This window comes from Magnolia sinica, chromosome 4 (genome assembly GCF_029962835.1).
Source record: "Magnolia sinica isolate HGM2019 chromosome 4, MsV1, whole genome shotgun sequence".
NCBI lineage: Eukaryota > Viridiplantae > Streptophyta > Magnoliopsida > Magnoliales > Magnoliaceae > Magnolia > Magnolia sinica.
Window position 1 is genome coordinate 87,464,782 of NC_080576.1, and position 27,142 is coordinate 87,491,923.

The 27,142-nt window shown below is 39.5% G+C and overlaps 1 protein-coding gene across 3 annotated transcripts in view; it reads right to left on the minus strand.

The window, feature by feature from the left end:
• LOC131243331 (uncharacterized) overlaps positions 1-25,237 on the minus strand; it is a 130,434-nt gene extending 105,197 nt beyond the window's left edge. The window contains exons 1-3 of one of the 3 annotated variants that reach the window (XR_009170024.1): positions 24,782-25,237; positions 15,920-15,998; positions 15,754-15,829 (exon numbers count right to left, since the gene is read on the minus strand). Coding sequence is in view for 2 of the 3 variants with exons in the window: in XM_058242606.1 (XP_058098589.1) it covers positions 15,754-15,829; positions 15,920-15,998; positions 24,782-25,148 (522 nt within the window). In the remaining variant the exon portion in view is untranslated. The remainder of the gene's footprint in view (positions 1-15,753; positions 15,830-15,919; positions 15,999-24,781) is intronic. The other 2 variants (XM_058242606.1, XM_058242605.1) reach the window with 2 other exon arrangements.
• Between the last annotated feature and the right edge of the window lie 1,905 nt (positions 25,238-27,142).

Sequence of the window (27,142 nt, forward strand, 5' to 3'; positions counted from 1 at the left end):
TTTATTTGTTTTTAAATGTTGTTGCTTTTTACATAGAAAATGGAGAAAATCAGTTTATTTATTTTATATTTGAGTTTGATGTAGGATGATTACATGTATAAAACCATGTCATGGATTAGGAATTTTAACCACATTTTAATTTTTTGTAATTTTTTTAATTTCAGTTGATATTTGTATGAACAGTGACTATTGAGGAAAATACCCCAAAAATTATGTTTTTTAATATTGAATGCGAATGCTTCGAACTTATGTTAGATACTTACAAGTACAACACCATATCATAGATTAGAGATTTTAAGCCCATTTTCTATTTTTTGTAATTTTTTTTAATTTCAGCAGATTTTCACATGAACAGTTATTGTGGAAGGCAAGAAATGCAGCCTGGTTCGACAGCTCCGCCACCAGTTGCGACAAAATTATCCGCAACATCCTTCACTGGACTAGACTGATCGTCCCTTCCCTCCAGGTTCTCTTCCCTCCATCCCTATCCTCTGCGATTTCCCTCGCTGGCTGCCTTGGGGATTGCTCCTCCCACTCCCTTCAACCCCAGGTTCCAAGTGGTGAAGTGGACCAGGCCTCATCCAAGCTGGATAAAGCTCAATGCTGACGGGTCAGCTTTGGGCAATCTGGGCCCGTCTGGTGGTGGTGGCGTTGGAAGGAACTCCTCCGGTGATTTCATGTTCGCTTTCTCTTTTGCCTACGGGTTTGGCTCCAACACGAGGGCGGAGATTGGAGCTATCCTGGACGGCCTTCAGGAGTGCGCCAGGCTGGGCTTCTCAAAGGTGGAGATTGCAAGTGACTCTAAGTCGGTGGTCTCCTCCATCCTCCATCATGATCTCAGCACGTGGCCCTTGTGGTACTGGAAGTCAAGAATCTGCTCTCTCATGAGCAACATGGATGTACGCATCTCTCACACCTCTCGAGAGGCTAACGTAGTGGCAGATGCCCTCGCCAGATTGGGGAGCGATGGTCAACGGGACAAGATGTTCCGATCACTGGGAGATCTCTCCAAGCCCATTCGTGAACTGTTCTTCATGGATAGAATGGGCCTGGGCAACTTGAGGGAAGTCTAGCTTCCTCCTTGTCTGTTTGTGTTTCTCTTCTCTTTCATGTCTTACGATAGGTGGGCCCTCGCCATTTTGTCGGTGGGCCTGCCCGAAATGTCCATGTTGTAAAGTGTTCAACTTTCGTTGAAATGCAAAGTTAAGTTTTCTTCTTCTTCTTCTTCTTTTTTTTTAAAAAAAAAGTTACTATGAGGGATTAAAAAAACCCAAAAAATTATTTTCTTTGTTTATTATTGAATATGGATGCTTCAAACAGATATAAGATTCTTGCATGTATAACAACATGCCTCATTTTATATTTTTTTGTAATTTTTTTATTTTAGATGATTTTCTCATGATCAATGACTATGAGAAAAAAAAAAATAGTTATTTTTGTTTATTATCAAAAATGGTTGCTTCAAACAAATGGGGGATACTTACATGTACAACACCATCCCATAGATTATGGATTTTGACCCCATTTTATATGTTCTTTTAATTTTTTAAATTTCAACTGATTTTCACATGAATAGTGCCTACAAGGACAAGAACAAAAAAAAAAACTTGTTTGTTACTGAGTGTGGATGTGGATGCTTCAAAAAAACATAAGATGCTTACATGTATAACATCATGCCATAGATTAGGGATTTTAACTCCATTTTATATATTTTGTAATTTTTTAAATTTCGGCTAATTTTTATATGAACAATGACTGTGAGGAAAAAAAATCCTATTTTAATTTAATATTGAATGTGGATGCTTCAAACAGATATAGGGTGCTTACATGTACAACATCAGTCCCAGATTAGGGATGTTAACCTCATTTGATCATTTTTTTTATTTCTTCTTATTTGTTGTTTTCCAAATGAATAGTGTAAAGCAAACTAATGCATAAAGTGTAGACTAAAGTCTAAACTCCAAAGTATTAAAGTCTAAGTTGTCTAACTCTAAAGCCTTTAAACGAAAACAAATCAAGCTCCTCACCTGCCCATAATATAAACAAATAAATATAGTTACTATACATATAAATGGTATCAACATGAAGTTAAAATAAGTAACAATTTTTTCACATGTTTATTCATAGTCATTATTCATTCAAAAACAACAACAAAAATTTTAATTTAAATTTAAAAAAAAAAAAAAAAAAGAAGAAGTTATCAAATGGGGTTAACATCCATGATCTATAGTATGGTGTTGTATATGTATTACAAGCATCCTCCATCTGTTAGAAGTATCAATATTCAATATTAAACAAATAATAATAATTCTTTTGGAGTTTTTTCCCTCATAATCATTGTTCATGCAAAAATGAGTTGAAATTAAAAAATTACAAAAAATATATATATAATAGTGTTAAAGTCCCTAATCTATAGCAAGGTGTTATACATGTAAGCATCCTCATAAAAAAAAAAAATTGTGGTTTTTTTCCTCATAGTCATTGTTCATGCAAAAATCAGCTAAAATTATAAATATATATATATATATATATATATATAATATTATGGGGTTAAATTTCAAACCTATGGCATGGTGTTGTACATGTAAGCATCATACATCTATTTTGGAGCATCCACATTCAATATTAAACAAAAATAAATAAAATTTTTTTAATTTTTTCCTCATAGTCACTGTTCATTTAAAAATCAGCTGAAATTAAAAAATTACAAAAAATATATATATATATAATGCAGTTAAATTCCCTACTCTATGACATGATGTTATACATGTAAGCATCCTACAGCTATCTGAAGAATCCACCTTTAGTTATAAACAAAAATAGTAATTTTTTGGGGGGTTTTCCTATAATAATTGTTCGTGTGAAAATTAGTTGAAATAAAAAATTACAAAAAATATATAAAATGGGATTAAAATCCTTAATCTATAACATTGTAACTTATACATGTAAGTATCCCACATCTGTTTTAAGCATCCACATTCAATACTAAGCAAAAATTATAATTTTTTGGGGATTTTTTCATCATAGCCACTATTCATGCAAAAATTAGCTAAAATTTACACACACACACACACACACACATACATATATAATATAATATCAAATGAGGATAAAATCCATAATCTATGGCATGATTTTGTACATGTAACCATCCTACATCAATTGGAATCATCCACACTAAAATATTTAATAAGTAAACTGATTTTTCCCATTTTCTATTTAAAAATAACAACATTTATATATATATATAATTATTATTATTAAAAAAAAAAAAAAAAAACTAAATCGACCACTAATCTAGCAAGATGTGGTTGATATGGTGTTGTAATCTTCATAGAAACTATATCCAGCAAGAAATTTAAAAAAGAAATGAACATTTACCTCTTTTTCCGATTTTTCCCCAAAACGGCCCACAAAGCTTCAATCTGTCCAACATGCTCTAATCTAAAGTTTTAATCCTTAATGTGTGCATAATGTTGATCGATAATGCCTTAGGAAAGATGAGAAATGAAGAGCAATTGCAAAACATTGAAAAAATGAGGATTTTGGGTGTTTTGATTTTTTATTTTTTAAAAAAAAAAAAAAACACAAGGATTAAAACTTTTACCAACGTAATGTATCCCCCAAATGAACGATGCTAACTCTGCACCCCAATAACTTCCATTGAGTTCTTTCTTTAACCAAGCCCAACAAATGTGTTGCCACTTTCCCAATGCATGGCGGAAGGCCAAGATAAACAGATGAAGTTTCCCTTTCTTACACCCAAATAGTTGTGCATAGTATTTGATCTCATCTTCACTTAGCGCACTCCCAGAAGTAAGCCTCTGTGGATATTTATCTTCTGACCCAATACCACTTCAAAGCAATGAATAATCTTGCACAAATTATCCACCTACCTCCCATCTACCCCACAAAACAGAAGGATGTCATTCACATATTGAAGATCGGTAATTTGAAATTTTGTGTTTTCTACCACAAAACCTTGGATGAACCAAGACTTCCTATCCTTTTCAAGCATCTTGCTAAGAGCCTCTCCCACAACAGTAAAGAGAAAAGGAGAGAGAGAGAGAGAAAGAGAGAGAGGTGATCACCTTCCCTAAGGCCCCGAGAGCTCTTTAGAGGATCCATATAGTGCGTCAATCCCATGCATTACATCATCCATCTTCGCCATTTCGTTATGAAAACTAATCTTTCCAATATATATATATATATATATATATATATATATATATATATATATATATATATATATATATATATATATATATATATATATATATATATGACTTAGTCTCTTTATCCTTTTGCTGTTGCGGCTCTTAAACAATCCAAATGGCATCCGTTTGAAAGCAAACGTGCCAAATGAACAAGCTAAGGCCATCATTACCTTGAGAAGTGGAAAAGAGGTCGATAACAAGATAATGCAACCGGTAAAAATACCAGAGGATGAGCCACTGTCTCAAGAAAATGATGAACCGGCTATGGTTCAAGAGCCGCAACAGCAAAAGGATAAAGAGACTAAGTCATATATATATATATATATATATATATATATATATATATATATATATATATATATATATATATATATATATGTATGTATGTATGTATGTATGTGTGTATATATGTATGTATGTATGTTAAAAGTTCCGAACCCACATAACCATATGCCTTCTCCATATTGAATTTGCAAATCACATCCAACATTCTAGTACTATATCTAGAGTCAATGCACTTATGACTTATCAAGGTGTCATTCAAGATTTGCCTACTGAACAAAAATGCCCCTTGAGCCTTCGATGTAACATGTACAAGCACCTTTATTAATCTAAAAGCGAGGATTTTGGCAAGGATTTTATATGGGTTGCCTATTAAACTGATCGGTCGATAATTTTCTAAGCTCTCTACACCATGGGGATCGAGAAGACAAAAGTTGCGCCAAGGTCCTTGGATAGATACACCCTATCATAAAACTCAGAGAAGAAATCAATCAAAGCCCCTTTGACTATGTACTATAAAAGTTGAAAGAAGGCCATAAGGAAGTTGTCTGAACCTGGGCCTTTGTCCCTCCCTAGGGATTTGATGGCTTTGAGCACCTACTCTTTTTCAATTTGTCTCTCCACCCAAGCCATGTCCAGTCCTCTATACAATCACATGCAATACCATTTAGGGTCAACCAAACTCACCCGTCCCCCTTGAGAGGATTTTTGTAAAAACTGATGTCTCCATGCATATTTCATATTTTCTTTCTATCTCATTTCCTATGCTCTTAGGCAATGGATGTGGTTGTTTCTCCTCACATTTGATATCTCACAGAAATAACTTGTGTTCCCATCACCTTCCTTTGAACATATAGCCCGTGACAATTGACCTCGGGACTCTTCACTCACCTCTAGAGAAATGGGAGAGTGATAGAAGATGACTCTAGGGAGTCCCTGATGGATTGTGTTAAGGAACAACTCATCCCACTCCTTGGAGATCAACAATTTGTCTAACCTGGACATAACAAGTTTATCTTGATCATTGGGCCATGTGAATCTGGTTCCCATTAGCAGAAGATCAATGAGGATTCGACCCAATTGGAAAACTCCCACATGCTCCTATACATGCTGACCCATTTTCTCGTTAGGATATCGAACAACATTGGAGTCAGCCCATAGACACCACGGGACCTCCCACCTGTTTCTAAGTTCTAACTTCATTAAGCTTTTCCCACCAACTGATTTCTAGTAGTATGATCATCAGGGCCATATATTGCAGAGAACATCCATTTTCAAAGCCACCCAATCAAACTATCTACAAGCCTGCAATGAAGCCCTAAGACACCTATCCCATTTATGCATCATGGTATCCTGAAATGTGACAATTTGAGGTTCTTGTAGTTTCAAAATTGCCTTACCTAACTCCTTCTGGCATGCTGGCCCAATCCCCTCACATTCCACGTAATTATCTTCATGGAGAAATTATTTCGAGCACTTGTGCATTTTGGATGGCTAAAAATGAGAATGAAGGTGTAGGGTGGAAGTATAGAGTAAGGATAGGTGGAAGTACCAGAGTATATAGCAAATAATGTGCAAGTTTTACATTATGAGTGTGAAAAGAGGCATAATCCGATTAAAACAACACTTGGCCCATCAAAAGGGTCAAGTTTCAGGGTGCCCAAGTGTCCCTCAGGCAGTAAGGGAGAGATGAAGAAGGTAAAAAGGCAATGAGGGATAAGGAGAAGAAGGCTACGCTTGACCAATGTAGAGCAGAGGTGTTTGGGGATCCTTGGCGTTGCCTAATGAGGACATTGAGTCAAGGAACGATTCATATAGTGAGGTGTCAATTGCGAAGAGGGAAAATTTACGAGCTCACAGTGAGGATGAGGAGCAACGTTGAATGTTTGGGAGGACTGGTTCAGTTCATGATGTGGGTAGGGGGAGTGGTAGTGGGCATGATAGTAGAGGATTATTTGAGGGCATTAGAGTGGGGTTACGTCGTGCATTTACCACCCGACCACGAGAGCCACACCCTTCTCAGCCTAACCCCCCCCTACCGCCTATTCACAATCTTGATGACGAGAGGGAGCCATGAGCACCTCCTGGGGATGAAATGGTGTTTAAAAAGGCCACTAGCACGCAAAAGAAATTGAAAAAGGCCACTAGCACGCAAAAGAAATTGAAACATATGTGGTCAAAGCAAATAGTGGATGATCTTGGAAAAGCGGGTGAATAATAGTATTCATCCACATGTTGCCGATTGCCCATACTTTCAGGTGTTTGTGGATGCAACAGTTGATGCTGGACTTGGGATTAAAGTGCCCAGTTCTTATGACATAGATTCAAGGTATTCAAATGAAGTGTACCAGGAAGTGTGGACTTATGTACAATCATTTAGTAACATATGGGCAAGTAGAGGATGCACAATCATGTGTGATGGTTGGACTGGCCCAACCAGATTGAGTATGATAAATTTCATTGTCTACTCCTACTTGGGTACAGTCTTTATTAAAGCCATCAACTCATCTGATGAAGTGAAGAATGATGAGCATGTATTTGGCCTGATGGATAGAATGGTAGAAGAAATTGGGAAAAGTAATGTGGTGCAGACTGTCAGATTTGCTCAATGACCCTCAATCAAGTGGTCCTTTTCTTATATAGAAATCATTTTCCCTAATTACAATATATCCCTTAATTACAGTATCCCCTAATTACAGCAGCATCTATATCCCCTAATTACAGCATAGTATCTCCTAATTACAGCATCTATATCCCCTAATTACAGCAGCATCTATATCCCCTAATTACAGCATAGTATCTCCTAATTACAGCATCTATATCCCCTAATTACAGCAGCATCTATATCCCCTAATTATAGCATAATATCACCTAATTACAGCATCTATATCTCCTAATTACAGCAGCATCTATATCCCCTAATTACAGCATAATATCACCTTATTACAACATCTATATCACCTAATTCAGGAAAGATATTTACAGATCTGTTTCCTAAATAACTGTACAATTTATTTATGGTGAGTATGTTATCAATCCTACTAACATCCCCTCTCAAATTGATGTTGGTCGATCAAGAAGCATCAATTTGCCAACAAGAAACTATTGGCGTAGTCGTGTCATAGTTTTGGTGAAGACGCCTGCTATCTGAAGGTCGCTTGAGACATGTGGAAGAGAGATAACCCGAGTATCAACAGCTTCCCGAATAGAATGGCAGTCCACCTCGATATGTTTGGTACGCTCGTGATGGACGAGATTAGTAGCGATCTGAATAGCACTCATATTATCAGCATGAAGAGTGGGCGTAGACTGAGGAAAACCTATTTCAGCAAGTAAGCCACGGAGCCACATAATCTCCGAGCAGGTTGCTGACATGACACGGTACTCGGACTCAGTGGAAGATTTAAAAACACGATCATGTTTCTTACTCTTCCAAGAGATAAGTGAATCACCAAGAAACAAACACCACCCGGTGACAGACTGGCGAGTATCAGGACATCCTGCCCAGTCAGCATCACTAAAAGCCACAAGGCGAAGAGGAGTACCAGTAGAGAAGAACAAGCCACGGTGAGAGGAAACCCGGAGATATCGAATAATTCGGCAAACCGCGGCAAGATGAAGGTGGCGAGGAGACTGCATAAATTCACTGACTTGCTGGACAGCAAAGGAGATGTCAGGCCATGTAATAGTAAGATAATTAAGACTACCAACTAACTGTCGAAACACCATGGGATCAGGAAGGAGATCCCCCTCCTCACGTCGATACTTGACATTCACTTCCAAAGGGGTATCCACGGAAGAGGAGTCCTGCAAACCAGACAAGGAAATCAAGTCCTCCGTGTATTTATGCTGATGCAGGAAAACCCCAGAGGAGTCGGACTGAACTTCCAAACCGAGGAAATACCGGAGAGGACCAAGATCCTTCATATGGAATGAATCATGAAGATGTTGCTTGAGTTGATCAATGAGGGCAGAATCAGTCCCAGTGATGACAATGTCGTCGATATAAACCAGAAGAAGAACAATACCAACAGAAGTCGTATGAAGAAACAACGAAGAATCATATTGGCCTTAGATGAAAGAAAATCGAAGTAAGGTAGCCCAGAACTTATCAAACCAAGCCCAGGGAGCCTGTTTCAAACCATACAGAGAGCACTTCAGCTTACACACATTCGACGTCAGCAACGAGCAGAGGCCAGGAGGAGGCGTCATGTAAACATCTTCCTGTAAATCACCGTGAAGAAATGCGTTCTTCATATCCATCTAGCAAAGGGACCATCCCTGAGAGGCTGTAATGGCAATAATAGTACGCACAATTGTCATTTTAGCGACAGGAGCAAAGGTCTCCTCATAGTCAACCCCATACTCCTGGCGGTTACCAAGGGCAACCAAACGAGCCTTATAACGGTCCACAGACCCATCGGACCGAAGTTTCACAGAAAAAACTCACTTACACTCAATTAGCTTGACATGAGAACGACAAGGGACCATGTCCCAAGTCAGATTTTCTTGAAGAGCTTAAAGTTCTTCCTGCATAGCCTTTCTCCAACACTCATGTTTATCAGCTTGTGCGTAGGAATTAGGAATCGACACAGTTGATAAGGTAGCTATGAAGGAGGTATGAGGGAAACCATACCTATCCGGTTGATGAGAAGTACGGCCAGATTGTCGAGGAGGGTGCAAAACAAGATCAGGTGGCAGATCAGACTCAGGAAGGGGTGAAGTTGGTCGACGGCATTCATACACAAAACCAGGTTTGAAGCGTTCAGGAGGGCACATCAAATCATCGAAGTGAGGAAGAACAGAAACTGCAGGAGATGATGCAATAGAACTAGGAAAGAAATATTGATAATCAAAGAAAACGACATTACAAGATATATGAAATTTATTGGAAGAAGCATCATAGCACACAAATCCTTTTTGAGATAAGTTATATCCCATAAAGACACATTTCATAGATTGCGCAGAGAGTTTGTGTAAGTCAAGAAAGCTAGGGTGTTGTTTATGCAGACAATAGAATGGAGAGTTGAAATTTAGCACTCTAGAAGGCAACCTATTAATCAAGTATATGCTGTAGCTAAAGCTTTAACCCAAAATTTAGGAGGAACAGAAGATGCAAGTAACAAGGTCCTAGCAACATCTAACAAATGTCGATTTTTGCACTCAGCCACGCCATTCTGTTGAGGCGTATAAGGACACAAGCAGTGAGAAACAATTCCTTTGTGACGAAAAAACTCAAGAAATTCATGAGACATATGCTCCACTAGAATCAAATCGTAAAGTCTTAATGCTAGTGGTAAATTGATTCTCAACATATGCTAGAAATGATTTGAAAACAGCAAAGACTTCAGACTTATAGCACAGAAAATATATCCAAGTATGCCGACTATGGTCATCTATGAATGTCACAAAATATTTATAATGAGCATGAGAAATGACAGGAGTAATGCCCCATACATCACTATGAACAAGGTCAAAGCAATTCTTTACCCTACTCCCGGAAGAAGGGAATGGAAGAATCTTACTTTTTTCAATTTTACACGTAGAACAATCAAAAGACAAAGCATGAGGCAAAGAAGAATCTTTTTTTCCCAACGAACCAGAATTTAGCAAATGAGATAAAACAACATTGTTTGGATGGCCTAAACGTTTGTGCCATATTTCACAATTATTGGAGACAGTAGTACAAGCCAAAGAAATGATACTAGGAATGGAAAAGTATAATGGAAAGAGTCTCCCAAGTTTAGGCCCCTTCGCTATTGTCCTCCGCGACACCGGATCCTGCACATGACAGCAATCACGAGAAAACTGAACATTGTAATTATCATCCACTAATTGTCCAACCGAGATAAGACTCGTAGAAAGCCCAGGTGATACAAAAATATTGGTCAGTGATGGTGCGATATCACCAACCCCAGTAATCGGTAAATGATGGCCATTAGCAACTTGAATATTAGAAGAACCAGTGCACTTATGAACATTGCGAAGCATATGAGGAGAACTGGTCATGTGATTGGATGCAGCGGAGTCAACAAGCCAAGATTGAGAGGGTATAGTACGTATAATACCCTTACCTTGTAGCCCTAAAGCGAAAAATGTCGATACAATCATTTGCTGCACCATTTCTGGTGTAAGGGCAGGTGTAGCAGCAGTGGAAGATGACACTCGAGCGAGATTTTGAGTACTGGTTACCCCATCCGGAGTGTGGCCAGTAGCAGTAGAATGATAAGCATTCACGGGTCGGTTTTGAGGACGTGTTGTGCATTCTTTAATGATGTGCCCCTTCTGTTTACAGTAATTGCAGAACTTTTTAGCACAATGGGCAACAATATGCCCATAATCTTTGCAACTGTAGCACTGAACTGTACGCATGTCTCGAACCCTCCCTTTGCCTTGAGCAGCGTATGCGACAACATTCTCTTGCGGAAGCGAAGATTGAGTAAGAAGACGTTGTTCCTCTCAAAGAAGTGCTCCAAAACACACGTCAAGAGATGGTGAAGGATCCCTGTGCATCAGGTTGGAGAGAATAGACTCGAATTCTGGCCTTAGTGTTATTAAAAACTGGTCTCTTTTGCTAACTTCATGGACTGCTTAAACAGCAGAGAGGGACTCGGCCGACACGTCGGCATACACAATGTCGAAAAACTCAGCCTAAAAATTCTGAAAACCACAGAAATATTCCTGAACAGAGAGTGTACCCTGGGAATAGGCAGCAAGATCAGTTTCCAATTGAAATCCCCGGGCGGAATGATCGTGATGATAGACCTTTTTCAAGTACTCCCTCATTGATTTAGCCGTCTTGTACGGCCTTAAATTGAGTATAAGCAGTGGATCAATAGAACCAAGAATCCAAGTCATCACGCGCGCATCTTTCACCTTCCATTGAAACAACGTCGTAGGATCGGTAGGTGCTGGATCACTCCCATCAACATGACCCCACAACTCCTTTCCCATGACAAAAAGTTGAAATTGATACTCCCAGGCAACATAATTCTTCCCTGTAAACCGAGTTTGAAAGACTTCTAAGTTGGAGTTGTTAGCCATAACTAGAATCTCTCGAAATGCACTAAAAAAAAAACTGCAAACCAAAACCCGCACCCAAGAAATCAGAAAACCAGAGCCTAGAACCACGAAAATTGGACCAAAGACAAGGTTGCAGAGAGTGTCTCTGATACCATGTCAGATTTGCTCAATGACCCTCAATCGAGTGGTCCTTTTCTTATATAGAAATCATTTTCCCTAATTACAATATACCCTTAATTACAGTATCCCCTAATTACAGCAGCATCTATATCTACTAATTACAGCATAATATCTCCTAATTACAACATCTATATCCCTTAATTACAGCAGCATCTATATCCCCTAATTACAGCATAATATCACCTAATTACAGCATCTATATCCCCTAATTACAGCAGATCTATATCCCTTAATTACAGCATAATATCACCTAATTACAGCATCTATATCCCTTAATTACAGCATAATATCACCTAATTACAGCATCTATATACCTTAATTACAGCAGCATCTATATCCCCTAATTACAGCATAATATCACCTAATTACAGCATCTATATCGCCTAATTCAGGAAAGATATTTACAGATTTGTTTCCTAAATAACTGTACAATTTATTTATGGTAAGTATGTTATCAATCCTACTAACACAGACTATCACTGATAATGAGACAACATATAAACTAGCAGGCATACATCTTATGGTGAAGAGGCATCATCTATTTCGGTCAGCTTGTGCAACACACTGCAGTGATCTCATCCTTGAGGGTATTGAAAAGAAGCCTAATGTGTCGATACTGGTTGAAAAGGCAAGATCGATCACGACATATATTTACAATCACAATTAGAGAACTGCTCTTATAAAGAAATTCAGGGGCGGTCAAGAGTTGTTAAGGCCAGGAGCAACTAGATTCGCCACAAAGTTCATAGCCATTGAGAATCTATACAATCATAGAGGGGCACTTAGCGAGATGGTTGGATCTCGGCAATGGCTCAACTCGAAGTACGGACAAAAGACGAGTAGCACGCATGTGGAGATGTGTGCAATTTTAAGAGACAACAAGTATTGGAAGAAAGTCGAAGAAATTATGAAAGCAATGGAACCTTTGGTAAAGGTTCTTCGACTGGTGGAAACTGGAAAGTGATGATAGGCTGACAATGGGCTTTCTTTTTGAAGTGATGGACACAGCAAAGTTGTCAATTAAACATGCTTGTAAACACTACAAGGAATATTGGAAGCTCATCAATAGGTGCTGGAATTGATAGATTCACCGTGATCTCCACACGGCAGGTAAACATAAGTTATAGTGATTAAATTTAGTTATTCTTTTTTCCTTCGGTTCTTTATGTAGTGTTGATAACTTGATATGTTCTATTGTTCTCTCTTTTAATCAACTTGCAGGCTTCTTTTTAAACCCACAATTCCAATATGCGACTACATATAAAGATGTTGATGAGATTACTATCGGTTTGAAGAATGTTTTAAAAAGGTTGGAGCCAAACGTTAACCAATAGGTTGATTCTATTAATGAAGTTAACAATCATTTACATATATAGATTGTATAACGTAGAGTTTGAAAGTTATGGTAGTTATTATTAGCTACTATTTCACAAGTAGAGATATATGAACTAGCAATGGGCAGCTTTGGAGATCTACTTGCACGAGCTACAATACAAAGAACAAATCCAGGTAGGGGTATTAAGTTATAAACTATAAAGTATGTTTTACAAATTTAATAAACTAAATAACTAATATATGATATATTTCTTTGTTATTTATGTAGCTCAATGGCGGGTCAATTATGGAGAAAGTGCACAGACATTGAGGAATATTATAATAAGAATCCGGAGTCAATGTACATCTTCTGCTAGTTGTGAAGGAAATTAGAGCAGTTTCACCCGCATCCACACTAAGCAGCGAAATCGATTAAAGGAGATGAAGGTGCAAAGAAATATGTTTATCCACTACAATGTGAGGTTGCGTTAGAAAAACATGAAGAAAGCAAACGGACAAGCTGACAACCAAGCGCAATATTGTCCAATAAATTTAGACTATATCTTTGCTGAAGACGACCCTCTTCTTCCATGGCTTGAACAAAGGGAGAAAAGCAAAGAGGCAATTGAAAGTGAGGAACTTGAATACCCAAAACTTGTTGCAAAAATTGCTCAAAGCCATCCTCTAGAACCGATTATTGAAGAAGCTAACGAAGGTGACCGTAGTAGCAATGCAACTCATGCTGATAGTCATAACAGTTGATGCACATGCTGCTTGTGTTGCTCAGCACATCATATAGTCGTCTACAAATCGTGAGGCTGATGAGCACCTACGTGGTACACGAGGTCGGACTTATGAGTCTACTAAGTCACGATACAGCCAGTGACACTCCTAGAGCACTGGGACATCAGGAGGCTTACAGGCATTATGGATATGGTTACAGTCCTTACGGATACACGGAGCCTGTTGCGCCACTTTCGTGTTGGAGTAGTCCTCCTGATCATCAGTATGGATATGGATATCTGGATCTAAATCCTAGTTATTTGTTATCGGTATCACAGTCTCGGCAGTATGGCTATTCGTCTGGCGGTGGTGGATATCCTTACTCGAAATCAAGGTCGATTCCTAGTCAAAATCGGTCTTCCTCAAGTTTCGTTGACCTACTCTTTCCATCATGCTCAAGTTATTATGGATATGTAGCAGCAGCACCTGTTGCACAGCCATAGGCACAGATGCAATTGGATGATGATGAGGACATGGAGGTCAACCAACCACAAGCAGCCAGATTTTCATTTTGGTGGTGACTAAGCAATCCATGGTTTTCCGCTCCCCTGTCAAGGTTGAATATTGTGCAATGGCCCATGCATCATGTGAACTATCATGGTTGAAAGCTATTCTTCAAGATATGAGGTTCAGGACATCATCCCCAATTCCAATAGATTGCGATAATCAAGCAACCATATGTATTGCATCCAACCTGGTCTTCCACGAATGCGCAAAGCATATTGAAGTCGACTGTCACTACTCACTTCATTCGGAAAAAAAAAAAATAATAATAATAGCTATCAAGCTTCTACATACGCCATTTGTTCATTCAAAAGATCAATTAGCAGATGTCTTCACCAAAGCCTCATCAATAGTACACCTCAAGACCATCAGTATCAAGCTCGAAATGAACAATATCCAACCACCAGCTTAAGGGGGAGTGATAGTGTACACATATTTATGTACACCAAAGGTGTACAAAGCACTAATGGTGTACATAGATCCCTGTGCACCTGCAATGTACCGTATAAGAATAGGTTTCCTAATATGTTTAGTTTCCATCTTTTTTAGTCTCCTAATTGTAATTAGGGTGATATTAAGTTATAAAAAATTGATTAAGGGGGGAAAGGGTAATATGTGCAACACCCTTCTGATCTTCTTCTCTCTTTTTTCATCTAACTTTTCAAGAAGGGTGACATTGCCTACTATTTAATATCCCAGTACAAGTATACATGCAAGTCGTGAATGATTAAACAGGCATGTCATAAGGAAGAGTAAACTAAGGAAGGAAAGATTGCACAATACAAGATTAATAGCAATATCGAGATTCAAAAAATATCAAGTGAAAGTTTTATAGCTATTTGCGATTAAGGCTTAACAAACTAACTCATCACCGTCATCCTCCTCTTTAATATCAAGGTTCATAAAAATATCAAGTGAAAATACTATAGTTATTTGCAATCAAGCCTCAACAAACTAACTCCTCAATACCAAGGTTCACAAAAATATGAAGTGAAAATACTATAGATATTTGCAATCAAGGCTTAAAAAAACTAGTTTCACCTAGTCCTCACATCGAGGTTCACACAATACCAAGTGAAAAATAGTAAAGCTATTTGCAATCAAGGCTTAACAAACTAACTCCCATCATCTTTAAGAGTCTTGTTTTCCTATAAATCAATTATGTTAGAAATTATAAAAATCATTCCTATAAATTAATTACCTCAAAAATTATAGAAGTATCCTACACTACTCCACAACTATGTGAGGACTACTCGATGTAATGGCAAAAGAAATTGCAAAAGCTAACTATTATGTTCAATATAAGCATGGGTATCATCTCCTGCATTTTTCACAACAAGTGTACAGGACCCGTAATGATATTTTTGTAACGTTCAAGAAATGATCTTTTGCATTTAAAATCATTACAAACTCAAGTAACATGTTAAGTTCCAAAAGAATGCATGCTTACCAAAACTGCCATCTGAACTCGATAAGATGTTTTACGGTATTCACGAATAACTTGACTTATTTGAGAATGTGTCCGCCTTCAACCGATAGAAAAAGAGAGAGAGAGAGAGAATTTAAAAATTATTCGAGCAACAATACTAATTTGCACAAAGCGACTTAATACTTACGAGGCATAATAAATGGTGGGTGTTGTGCGCTTCCTCTGGATTCTGTTGTTTGTCGTAGGTAGAGACTGCTCTATATTTCCTACAAGATATCATACCAATAATACAAATTTCGCAATGCCAAAATGATTTTAACTGCAACTATGGTCATATGATTTTCCATCTATCAAATAGTTGTAAGTGTTGTTGCAAGAAAATTTAGAGAGGATTGAATCATGTAAAAAAAAAAAAAGGTGTAAACAATTAAAAAGGATGCATGCTAACAATCCTGCAAGTAGCTTGAGAGCATGGTGTCTCGTAATGGCTGTTACGGGGCCGTGAAGGCCGTTACGTAAAGGTAACGGTGGCAGTTGTTATACATTACAGGGTCACACCAACCATAACAGCCGTTATAGCCCTTGAAACAGTTACGCCCCCCATAAAAGGCGTAATGGCCCCATAACAGTCAATTATGGGGCCAATACAAGTTTTTCAATTTTTTTCAATGAAAAAGGAGAGACGATAACAATCGTTACACCCCTTACTGTAAAGGTAATGGTGGTGGCCATTACAGCCACTATTACCATTACAAAATACCTTGCTTGAGAGCATTTTTTTCTCTTAAAATCATATGGAAACTTTGAGGAATATTCTTGATGTGAGAAGCTCATCTTTACCTCCAAGTCAGTTCCAAGCATATTTCTATATGAATCAACAAGTAAATATAAAACAAATTTTCATAAGATGAATGCCCCCAAGCATGAAGAAAATGAAGCATGGCAAGAGGTGGCTATAAGCGACCATCACTAAATCTTAAAATTAACGTTAAGCATTAGCAAAACACAAGCAGGCACAACCACAAAGTGATGACGAAGGCAAGCTAGAAAGTAATGTAGAAAAAAATAATAATAATAATAAATTCAAGAAGAACATAAGAGACATTGAGAATAAAGGCCGAAGAAGGCTAAGTCAGCCTCTGCACCTAAATGAATTCGAAAACAAAAGGCATGAACGAATTTCTTTTGATTTGCAAAAAGACACAAGGGATGGGTGGCATTGGCAAAAGGAGGTTAACCCCTTGATGGCTCTAGTGCCACTATGTGACTAAACTCACCACATCAAAAGAGGTCAATTTTCCACAAAGCCTACTTCTATTCAAAAAGATCTTGAATATAAATGGACATGAAAGCCATGTATCCATCTTTAAACCCCACAGAACAAGGGACAACAGTCAGAGGACAATCAAAAAAGACCTTTTCGGAGAATCCTTTAAGATTGGTCCCCATCACTTTCATTGTAAGGAATCTGTCTCAATAACTATTAACCAAACCTTGGTTGGTTGACAATCAAGAGAAGTGGGTTTTATCAACTAGTACATCAATGAGTTCTTCAACCGTTGTCTTAAACTTTCCACACACGATGTAGTACTACTATTTCCTTTTCATATAAGAACGGAATATTGTTGAAATGTCCTCCTATATACTGGGAATGTTCCACCTGTCATAAAGTACACGTATGACGTAGCTCACCCCAACATGCCCCTTGGCTCATCAAATCATCAAGGTCATGCACCACAAGCATCTACTGAAAGCAATATTTTCCTCGGCCATTCTCCTCATGCACCACATTTGGGTCACCTGTGGCATCTAGTGGCTATGTTATCTAGACACACCAAAATGGGTCCCATATCTACATTGGAACTTCAATTTGAAGTATTACTTGGGTAACACGGTTTAGCATCAATCTTTTTCCCCTCTTTTGAATGATGTTAATGGAAGTGGATATGGCCCACCTAGCTCTTATTCTCTTATTATCTTTTGTAGGATATGTTGGGTATGTTTGCTTTTGTTACTTAGAGGATATAATTGTCATATTGCATTTGTTTGGTTATAAAACGGGAGAGGGAGAGGTCTTACTGAATTAAGACTTTCCTCTTCTTTTCTCCTCCTCTTTTTCTTCTCATCTTTCACACGCTACATGGTAACAAGCAGATTATTCTACATGGTATCAGAGTAATCTTGTTTCTGGGCTAATTCATCTTTCTCCCATCTATCATATCCTTATTTACTTCTTTTATTGTTGGGATCTCTCATCCTTCTTGTGCTAAAAATCTTTTAAGAAACCTAGGGTTTCTTTTCCTTTTGTTGTGTTGAGCCTTTATAATGGCCCTGCGTGAGAAAGGGATGAAGTGTTATGATCATCACCTCTCTTAAGATGTGTGAACATGTAGACTGATTGCCTTTGTCAGATGTCGTGTTTGTGATCATCAACCCTTGTGATTGGATGGAACATATGGATGTGTGAGTTGGTTGTTCTCTTCAAGTGTGGTGTGCATACCGTGTAAAGCGTACAAGTTAAATGTTCATTGGCCACAAAAGTTCAGTCTGTGTTAGACCACTTCTTCCAGCAATGGGTGATAGACCACTTCTTCCAGCATGGTTTCTGCCTAATGCAGGGGTCAGACACACCGTTCTGGCCTTTTTCCATCTCGGGTGACTTCTCCATCGCGTCTGCCTGGGAGAAGTGCAGATCGCCCCTTCCTCGTAGGAGCTGGGCTAGAGGAATTTGGCATGGTAAGCTGCCCCCGCGGATCTCCCTGTTTACATGGAGAGTGTTGATGAAGGCGGTGCCAGTTGATGATGTAGTGCAAGCTCGGGGCATCTCTCTGGCGTCAAAATGCGTTTGCTGCAAGGGAGATGTTGCGCAGAGCCATTCCTCCGAATCAATTTCTCACCTTTTCCTTAACAGCCACATTGCTAGAGCTACTTGGAGTTTTTTGGCAACATTTTTGGTATCCATGTTCTTCCCACGTCGTCAGTTGCCGCTAGGCTAGCCCAATGGTGGGGGGCAGCAGTGACCAGCGCGCCTCACTCGTTGCTGAAGATGGTGGCTCCCTGCGTCATCATGTGGAGCATTTGGAAATGCAGGAATGCAGCTATTTTTAACAATAAGGCTGCGTCGGGGGCAGCATTGATTGCTAGGTGCAAGTGGTGGTTGTCGGTCTTACAGGATGGGCTGACTATAAGAAGGGTGGATGTCAGCCGTGCCTCCTATTTCAATGGGTCCACCATTCCGGTCCGATGCAGGGGGCTGTCTAATGGAGATCAGGACGACGGTCGTGGGATTCCTCCTCCCAACTTCCCAATGGTGGTTGGATGGGTTAAACCCCCAGCTGGTTGGATTAAGATTAATGTTGATGGGTCGGCAATGGATAACCCGGGCAACTCAGGTGGAGGCGGGATTTGTCGGGACGACAAAGGAGAGTTTTTGTTTGCTTTTGTGTCAGCTTATGGGATTGGATCGAACGTCAGTGCGGAATTGAAGGCCATCCATGACGGGATCGAGAAGTGTCTACAGCATGGCTTGTTGAGGGTGGTAGTAGAGTCAGATTCTCAACTCGTGATTAACTTCCTCAACGGGTCCCTTAGCCCTGGTTGGAAATGGGGGTATTGGCTGGCTAGAACTATCCACCTCAGATGTAGGGGAAGGTTCCTTTTCCGACACATCTTCCGAGAAGGTAATGAGGTGGCGGACGCCTTGGCTAGGTTGGGTAGTAGGGAGCAATCGTCCACGGATATGAGCAGCCTGGCCGACCTTCTGGACCGAGTCAGGGGTCTTCTGTTTCTTGACAAGGTGGGCCTGGGTTCGATTAGGAATAGAGATAGGGGGGCTAGGAGTTGATGGCTCCCTTGGCTCTTTGTCGGTCTTCAATTTCTTTTCTTTTAGGTTTTGCACAGTTTTGATTGGCTCATGATAGGCTGCCCCTAGGGTCTTTTATTCCTAGGGGTGGCCCGAAATGTAATTGGCGTTTTTGGATATATGAATAGAATTTTGGTTATAAAAAAAAAAAAAAAAGTTCAGTCTGTGTTCGTATAAGCTTACAGTATATATTCTAGTCCCTTATCCCAGATGGAAGTGAGAAGTGATTCAAGAACAGGATTCATAAATCCATCTACTTTTTTTAGTCCAAATAACCTCTATAAAATTAAACGGAACAAACTATCTCCAGTAGTCTAAATCCATTTAAGAATTTCTAACGACAAAGGAAAAATGAAAATATTTGACCGCGAAGAAACCCAATGAAAGTTATAGCACATATAAACAGTGGATCGAAGAGAATGCTCACACTATCATACTAGACACGGCTGTAGAATAATATGGAATCATCCATTAGTGCCAACGTGATGCTTTTGGATACTGCAAAGGAAGTGTGGGATACATTACGAGAGATGTATTCATCCAACAAAATTATCACTCATACATATCAGTTCTATGAAGAAATATTTGAGCTCCAACAAGGCAACAAAATGCTAGGTGAGTATTATTCCAAACTTTAAGCAATGTGAGAGGAGTTGAATGAATATCAACCCCTTACCACTAATTTGTAGAAGCCACATCAGCAACAAGAGGGGTTTCCTATAGCAATGTTCTTATCCAATTTGAAACATGAGTGTGAACTAGTTCGTGCATAGATCTTGGGTGAAAAGGATGTGCCATCTCTGAATGAAGTGTATGCTCGCCTTGGAGCCAATGACAAATTTGCTTTAGGACCCTTTATTGATTGAGGTCGTGATAGCAAAGGTAATCAAGGCAGTCGTGGACCTAGAAATTGCATGCATTGTGGGCTCACAAATCACTCAGTTGAAAATTATTGAAATATTCATGAGAAGCCGGCATGAGCTAATCAGGCATCCTATGTTGGAGAGTACAGTGAGCCTTCTAAAGTTAATTCTATGTCTACAACTCAACAATCATGAGACTCACTCAAGAGGAGTATTCCAAGTTGCTAAAAAATCTGCAAAATCAACATGCTCCTACTACTTTTGAAACCACTTTCACCAGAAGAAGATTGATGGAGGACATAAACATAATGAGTTGTACTATCTTGATCGTGACATTATTGATGCAATAGTACAGAAGAAATCTCTCTATACTAGTGGCACTGCCGTCTCCGTCATCCGTCCTTGAGGATTCTTAAAAGTGTTAGTCCTTCCTTCGAAGTTTGTGTTAAATCTAGAGTGTGAAGTGTGTGAATTGAGGAAACATCATTGTGCTACTTTTCCACCACATGTGAAAAGTGTAGCTTAGTTCCCTTTATTTAGTTCATTTAGTTTGGGAACTAGTTAAAATCTTCAGTAGTCCGTGGTATTAGTATTTTGCTACCTTTGTTGATGATTTCTTGCGAATGACTTGCATGTATTTAATGAAAGACAAATCTGAACTATTCTCTATTTTTAAAACTTTTCCCTTGGAAGTGCAAATTCAATTTAATTTAAAAGTGTTTGTGTTATTCCGATAATGCCAAGGAATATATGTCACAAGCCTTTAGCCAATATTTTTTCTGAAACGGGAATCCTACATCAAACATCATGTGCCAACAATCCACAACAAAACGGTGTTGCGGGACAGAAAAATCGTCACCTAAGGAACTCATGTTCTATTACTTCATATGAATGTTGAGTGTTCCTAAACATTTTTGAAGTAATGCAGTGCTCGCAGCATATTTTCTAATAAATCAAATGCCCTCAACCATTCAAGTGGGTCAATCACCAAATCATATTTTACTTCCAAATACTTTGTTGTTTTCTTTACCCCCCAAAGTTTTTGGATGTGTATGCTTTGTTCATCAATTGAAATCGAGCCATAATAAATTAGATCCTAAAGCCATTAAACGTCTTTTTCTTGTGTACTCTCATACAGAAAAAAGGTTATCATTGCTATAATCCTTCTCTTCAAAAACAATGTATGTGCAGTTGTTACATTTTTCAAGTCAACTTCGTTCTTTTCGAAAGACAATAAATCTCTTGATGTGGAATTTGTGTCTTTACCTATTATAGTTAAAGAAGATATAATCATATCTCCTCCGGCTATTGATTCCACCAATCTCATTGTGCCTCTGCTGCTAGTCTACTCATGACAAAAACGTACAGATAGTACAGCTAACCACGATGTGTTATCCACCATATCTTCTTCCAAGCGCAATAATCCAAGTACGTCTAATGTTCTTATTGCCTTAAGGAAAGGTTAGTGTGCTTGTATTGATCATCCTATTAACAAATATGTCTCCTTTCAATGTTTGTGTACCACTTTCCTTAGAGTTGCTCTATGCTTGTCCTCTAATTAGATTCCCAAGTCATATTAGAAAGCATTGTTGCATAAGAGGTGGAAGCAAGCAATGGAATAGGAAACGGTTGCTCTTTATCACAATAACATTTGGGAGCTCACCAGTCTACCTTTCAGGAAACATGTTATTGGTTGTCGGTGGGTGTACACCATTAAGTTTCATCCTCATGGAGCAATTAAATGTTTGAAGGCTCACTTGGTTGATAAAGGATACACTCGGACCCTTGGTGATTATTATACTTAAACATTCTCTCGTGTTGCCAAGATGAATTCCATTCATGTTATTCTTATATGGTAGTTAACCATAGCTGGTCCCTCTTCCAATTAGATATCAAAAGTGTCTTTCTTCATGGTGATCCCACGAAAGAGGTCTATATGGAGCAACCGCCTGAATTTGTTGCTCGGGAGGAATCAGACAGTGTGTAAACTAAAGAAGGCGATTTATAGGCTGAAGCAATAGCCATGTGCATGATTTGACAAATTCAACAAAGTTGTTTAAACTATGGTTTTGTTCAAAGTCATGTTGATCATTCCGTCTTTGTACAAAAAGGCAACTCAAGTCTTATTGTGTTAGTGGTATATGTTGATGATATTGTCGTTACAGTACCGCGTTACAGTGAGCTGCTACAATAACAAACAAATTGTTCTACATATGATAAAGGAATTTTTAATGAAAGTATAAAGGCAATATAGCTTTAGCCTTGATGCAACAAAGAGATGAAGGTAAGTGACCATCTTGTCACTCCCTCATTAATAAGAGAATCAGCAAAATTGTTGGGCCCCTTCGACGAAGTTGAAAAGGCAACAACCTATTTGACAAAAAAAGGTGTAATGTCAACTTTACAAAAAAAAAAAAAAAAATCTCCACACAGCAACAACACTAAGGGAAGTCGAAAGCCCACTTGATGTCATTTCGAGAATCACACTCAATAGCAGATTCCAAGAATACGAAGCATTCCACATATATGGCCCTTCCCTTAAATCCAGGATTATTGTCTCATTTAGACCCACCTCACTCCAAGGCCGGGAAAAAGCCTATAGGATTGTGCCCTACATTCCCAAAACTCCCAAACCTACACCTGGGTTCCCACCAGATCAAACGTCAAAGTTGAGCTTCAAGAACCCCAGAAGAAGAGGCTTCCATTTAGCACTGCCTCCCCCCTTCTCTCACCATCGGTGAAGTTAACTCATTTACTCTTTCTTCCTCCACCTATTGCATGGTGACCAGTCCATCTATGTATTTTAGCTTTTCTTGGGTAAGATTAAGACATCTACCTTTTGTGTATCATATTTATCTCCTTGTCAACTTCCCTCCTTTCTAGCCCTCACAATCTCCTCAAATTCCATTATAAAATTTCCACATCATCCTTATGGGCACATAGATACAACTCACAACAAATTTCTGTCCATCTAAGAGCCCAAACTTCTACTTCAACTGGCATGGCTCACTACTATATCACTGATAACTCACGAGTTCAGAATCCCAAAAGAATCTGGATTTCAAATCATGGGAAAGGCGAAGCAGTGGAGCCCTTATCCTCACCCTTATCCAATTTCCAACACGAGTACTCCAGTTTTTTAAGGATCATGGTACCCTGTTCCTCTAGCTATTTTTAAATTGCCCATTGGACATTTACTAAATCAGGGCTCAGATTACTTAAACAACTAGGACTAAACGTTTTTACCCAGTCAATTTAAGATATCTATTGCTTTTATTCATGTCAGACTCATGCAGTGAGCATCAAACGTAAAATTTCAACCATGAAACGTCATAAATTCTGCGGAGCATCTGATACTTCCAGAAAAATCATTACCATCACCGCCATCTGTTACTTCAAAAAAGCATGTGCTAAATTTCCAATTGGGTTTGCTTCCTTTAGATCTAAAACATAAGTTTTCCCTGTTGATTTTCCTTCACTTCTTAAAATTTCCAATTGAGGATTAGTACGATCAAACCCGTCATATGAAGAAACTAACTAGACACCTCGCAAAGAATGATGGTAGGACCCACAAGCACAAGACGTGCAATTTGCAACTATGTGGGTCCCACTGCATGTACAGCATGGATGAGACTGGTGCTCCACTGAACAAAACACCATTTTTCATTTGACCCAACTCTACATGTAGAGCTCACATTTCAAGGATCTAGACCATTCATCTTGTGAGATCTGTTATACATGGATTCATAGCCCAAATTTCTCCTCTATCAGAAACTTAACTGTCCTGTTAATAGCCTTAAACCAGATGGTTTAATAAATGATCCATGTCAAACAAAACCAAAGAAAATTCCATGAATCCTTAGGGGTAAGTTATTACAATAAGGAGATTTTTGAACCATAACCCTTCCACCACTTGTAACACCAAATGAATGAGCTGGTTACGGTGCTCCAGATCATCAGATCGAGAAAGCCAACAAGCAATCTCATAGGAAAAGGGGAGGAATAGAAGGAAAATCAGGACAATTCAAGTGGTTTGGATTGAAATTTGCAATGCCAAACACTTATCCCATTCGAGACATAAGGAGCTCTCTCAGCTCTCTCTATAAACTCACAATTTTATTTAATTTCAATCCAAACTCCTTAGACTCATCTTTCTCTTTCTTCCCCTTCTTTTCTGTGAGATCGTTGCTTGGGTTTTCCACTGATCCGACGGTCCAGAAATCCATCGCTTGGGTGGCAGAAAAAAGTGGGCCAACCTGTAGCCTCTCGATTTGGAATATAAAAAACGTTAGCTGCGAGATATGCATCTGAAATGAATGCTCACCTGAGGGATCAGGTTCAGGAACAAATCCACCGCCGGATAGGTAAGGATCGGGAGTGGGCCCTGGAGTCGGTGTCGGGTGAGAGAGATTGGAATGCTGATTCTTGGATCGGTGATTCTGCTGCCAGGCGAGGGCGGAGCAGAGGAGGGAAAGGGATTTCCCAGTTCCCGTTGGGGATTCGAGGAGGGCGTGACAGTGGCCCTGCCGTTGGGCGCGGTCGAGGGTGGAAATGACTCGGCCCATGAATGCAAGCTGCGAGCCGTAGGGTTTGTATGGGAATTTGACGGGGAGTCCGCCGATCTGGTAGACGTTGGCATTCTTCTTTTGATTCTCAGGTTCCATCTCTTTCGTCGAATTCGCAGATTCCATATCTCTCTCTCTCTCTCTCTCTCTCTCTCCAGAAGGATGGAGGAAGAAAAGGGCGGGGATGATTTTTGGGCGGGAAAAGGAATTATTTGATGCTCCGAAGTATGAGGTCTAAACGGGCCGGGTTTGGTCGGACGCGAGACGCCCGCAAGAATACGGGCCTGGCATAGCTGACCCAGGCGTGAGCCCAAAAAACGAAATTGGTCGGGCCGGTTCCAACGATTCCAACGGACACAGATTGCCCGGTAACCGAATCACTTGATATATTCGTAGTAATCCACAATGAGGGATTTTGAAGGGGCCACGTGCCATTGTAAAAAATGGCTAATGGAGTATATATTGGACTAAATAACTTTTAAAAATGTTTTGTGTGGCCGCAGTCAGCATTTTGCCAAGTCCCATTAAAGGTGATCGAACCTGTTGGGTGGAAAAATAGTTAAGTTGTTAGGTGGACTTATGGAATGGACCAACTTTACTCACCAGCATGGACCCTTTGAGTTCCAGGCCCTAAGGGCCGTCTACGTCTAAAACAGGCTAACATTTCAGGAGGTCGATGCAATTATAAGGACACTTAAAGATAAGGCAACTATAAATATACTCAAATGGCCAATTGCCGACCTAACCTATAGGTCAGCCATAGCTCGATCATAGCTCAGCTATGGCTCAGGGACAACCTCTGAAACAAGGCAAACGCCGATTCAACGGAAAGCTTAATATAGCTTATGTGATCTCCTCCCGGATCAATAGTCCGGAGAACTCTCCAACAACATGAAGATCTCTCCCAAGATCTTCAAAGGATCAAATCCGATCTCGAGAATCTCGGATGACGATAATCTCGAGAGGATCCTGAACGAATCTATAAGCGGATTCATATTCAGCTTATCAGGAAGGACTTCTCATGCCATCATCTTCCTTCTCTTATAAATAGAGGTATCCCCAACCAATGTAAAGTACGCATACTCATACACATTCGAAATTCCTATACTCGACCGGTGACTCTTTTCCCAAAAAGATCCTACCCTACAAAAGATCCCAAAGTCCTAACTTAGGCATCAGAAGGTCCCTTGTACAAGCCAAGGTCTCCTTTGTCTCTTGCTTCCATCTGTGCAAGTCTTGAAGGGTCAACCGAGGAAAATCTACCGGAAAACTGCATCAATAGTTTGGACGTTGTTCCTACTTTACCAGATAAGCTTCAAAACTTTACCAGATAAGCTTCAAATATACTACAATGGCGAGAGGGAAGAAGAGAACTCAAGTCTCCCTAATTGCCGCTCCAGTTACACCTGAACACACACCGCCACCCCTAGAACAACCCGAGCAATCGAAAAATCACCAGGGCTCATCCTCACAACATCAGGGGAATTCCGGTTCCGGGAGGCGAGGCTAGCGATCCCGTGTAAAGGGAGGTCGGTTGAACTCCCTCGAAAAAGAAGCCGAAATGATTAGAGAGAATATGAGCTACATGAGGCAATGCTGGAGCAACTACAGCCCCAGCATGTGCAAAGAGCCAATAGGGAGGATGAACAAGCGGGCAACAACCCTCTTCAACCTTCCTGCACGCGAGCAACCTCTCCGAGAAGCCGATCACTCTCTCAAAAGAGCCAGCAAAATAACTCGGTCAGACCAATCCCATCTCACATTTCGAAAACTGTGACTTTGCCCGCTTTCAACATATGCCATGAGCTAGATCGAAAGAAGTGTGGTAAGGCCCCAGTCAAAACTATTGTTAAAAGCGGATCAGATTGGAGACATGCAACAAGCCTAAGAACCAATGCGCCGGCGCAGGCCCCATAATGGAGGAATTCGATCCCCCATTTACTACTGACATTATGCAGGCGCGACTGCTAGACAGGTTTCGGTTGCCCCATATCACTCCCTTCTCGGGGAATACCGACCCATTGAAGCACATGGAGTCCTTAAGAGTCTACATGGAACTCCATGACGCCTCTGATGCGATCATGTGCCAAGCATTTTCCCTAACTCTGGCTGGAGTTACC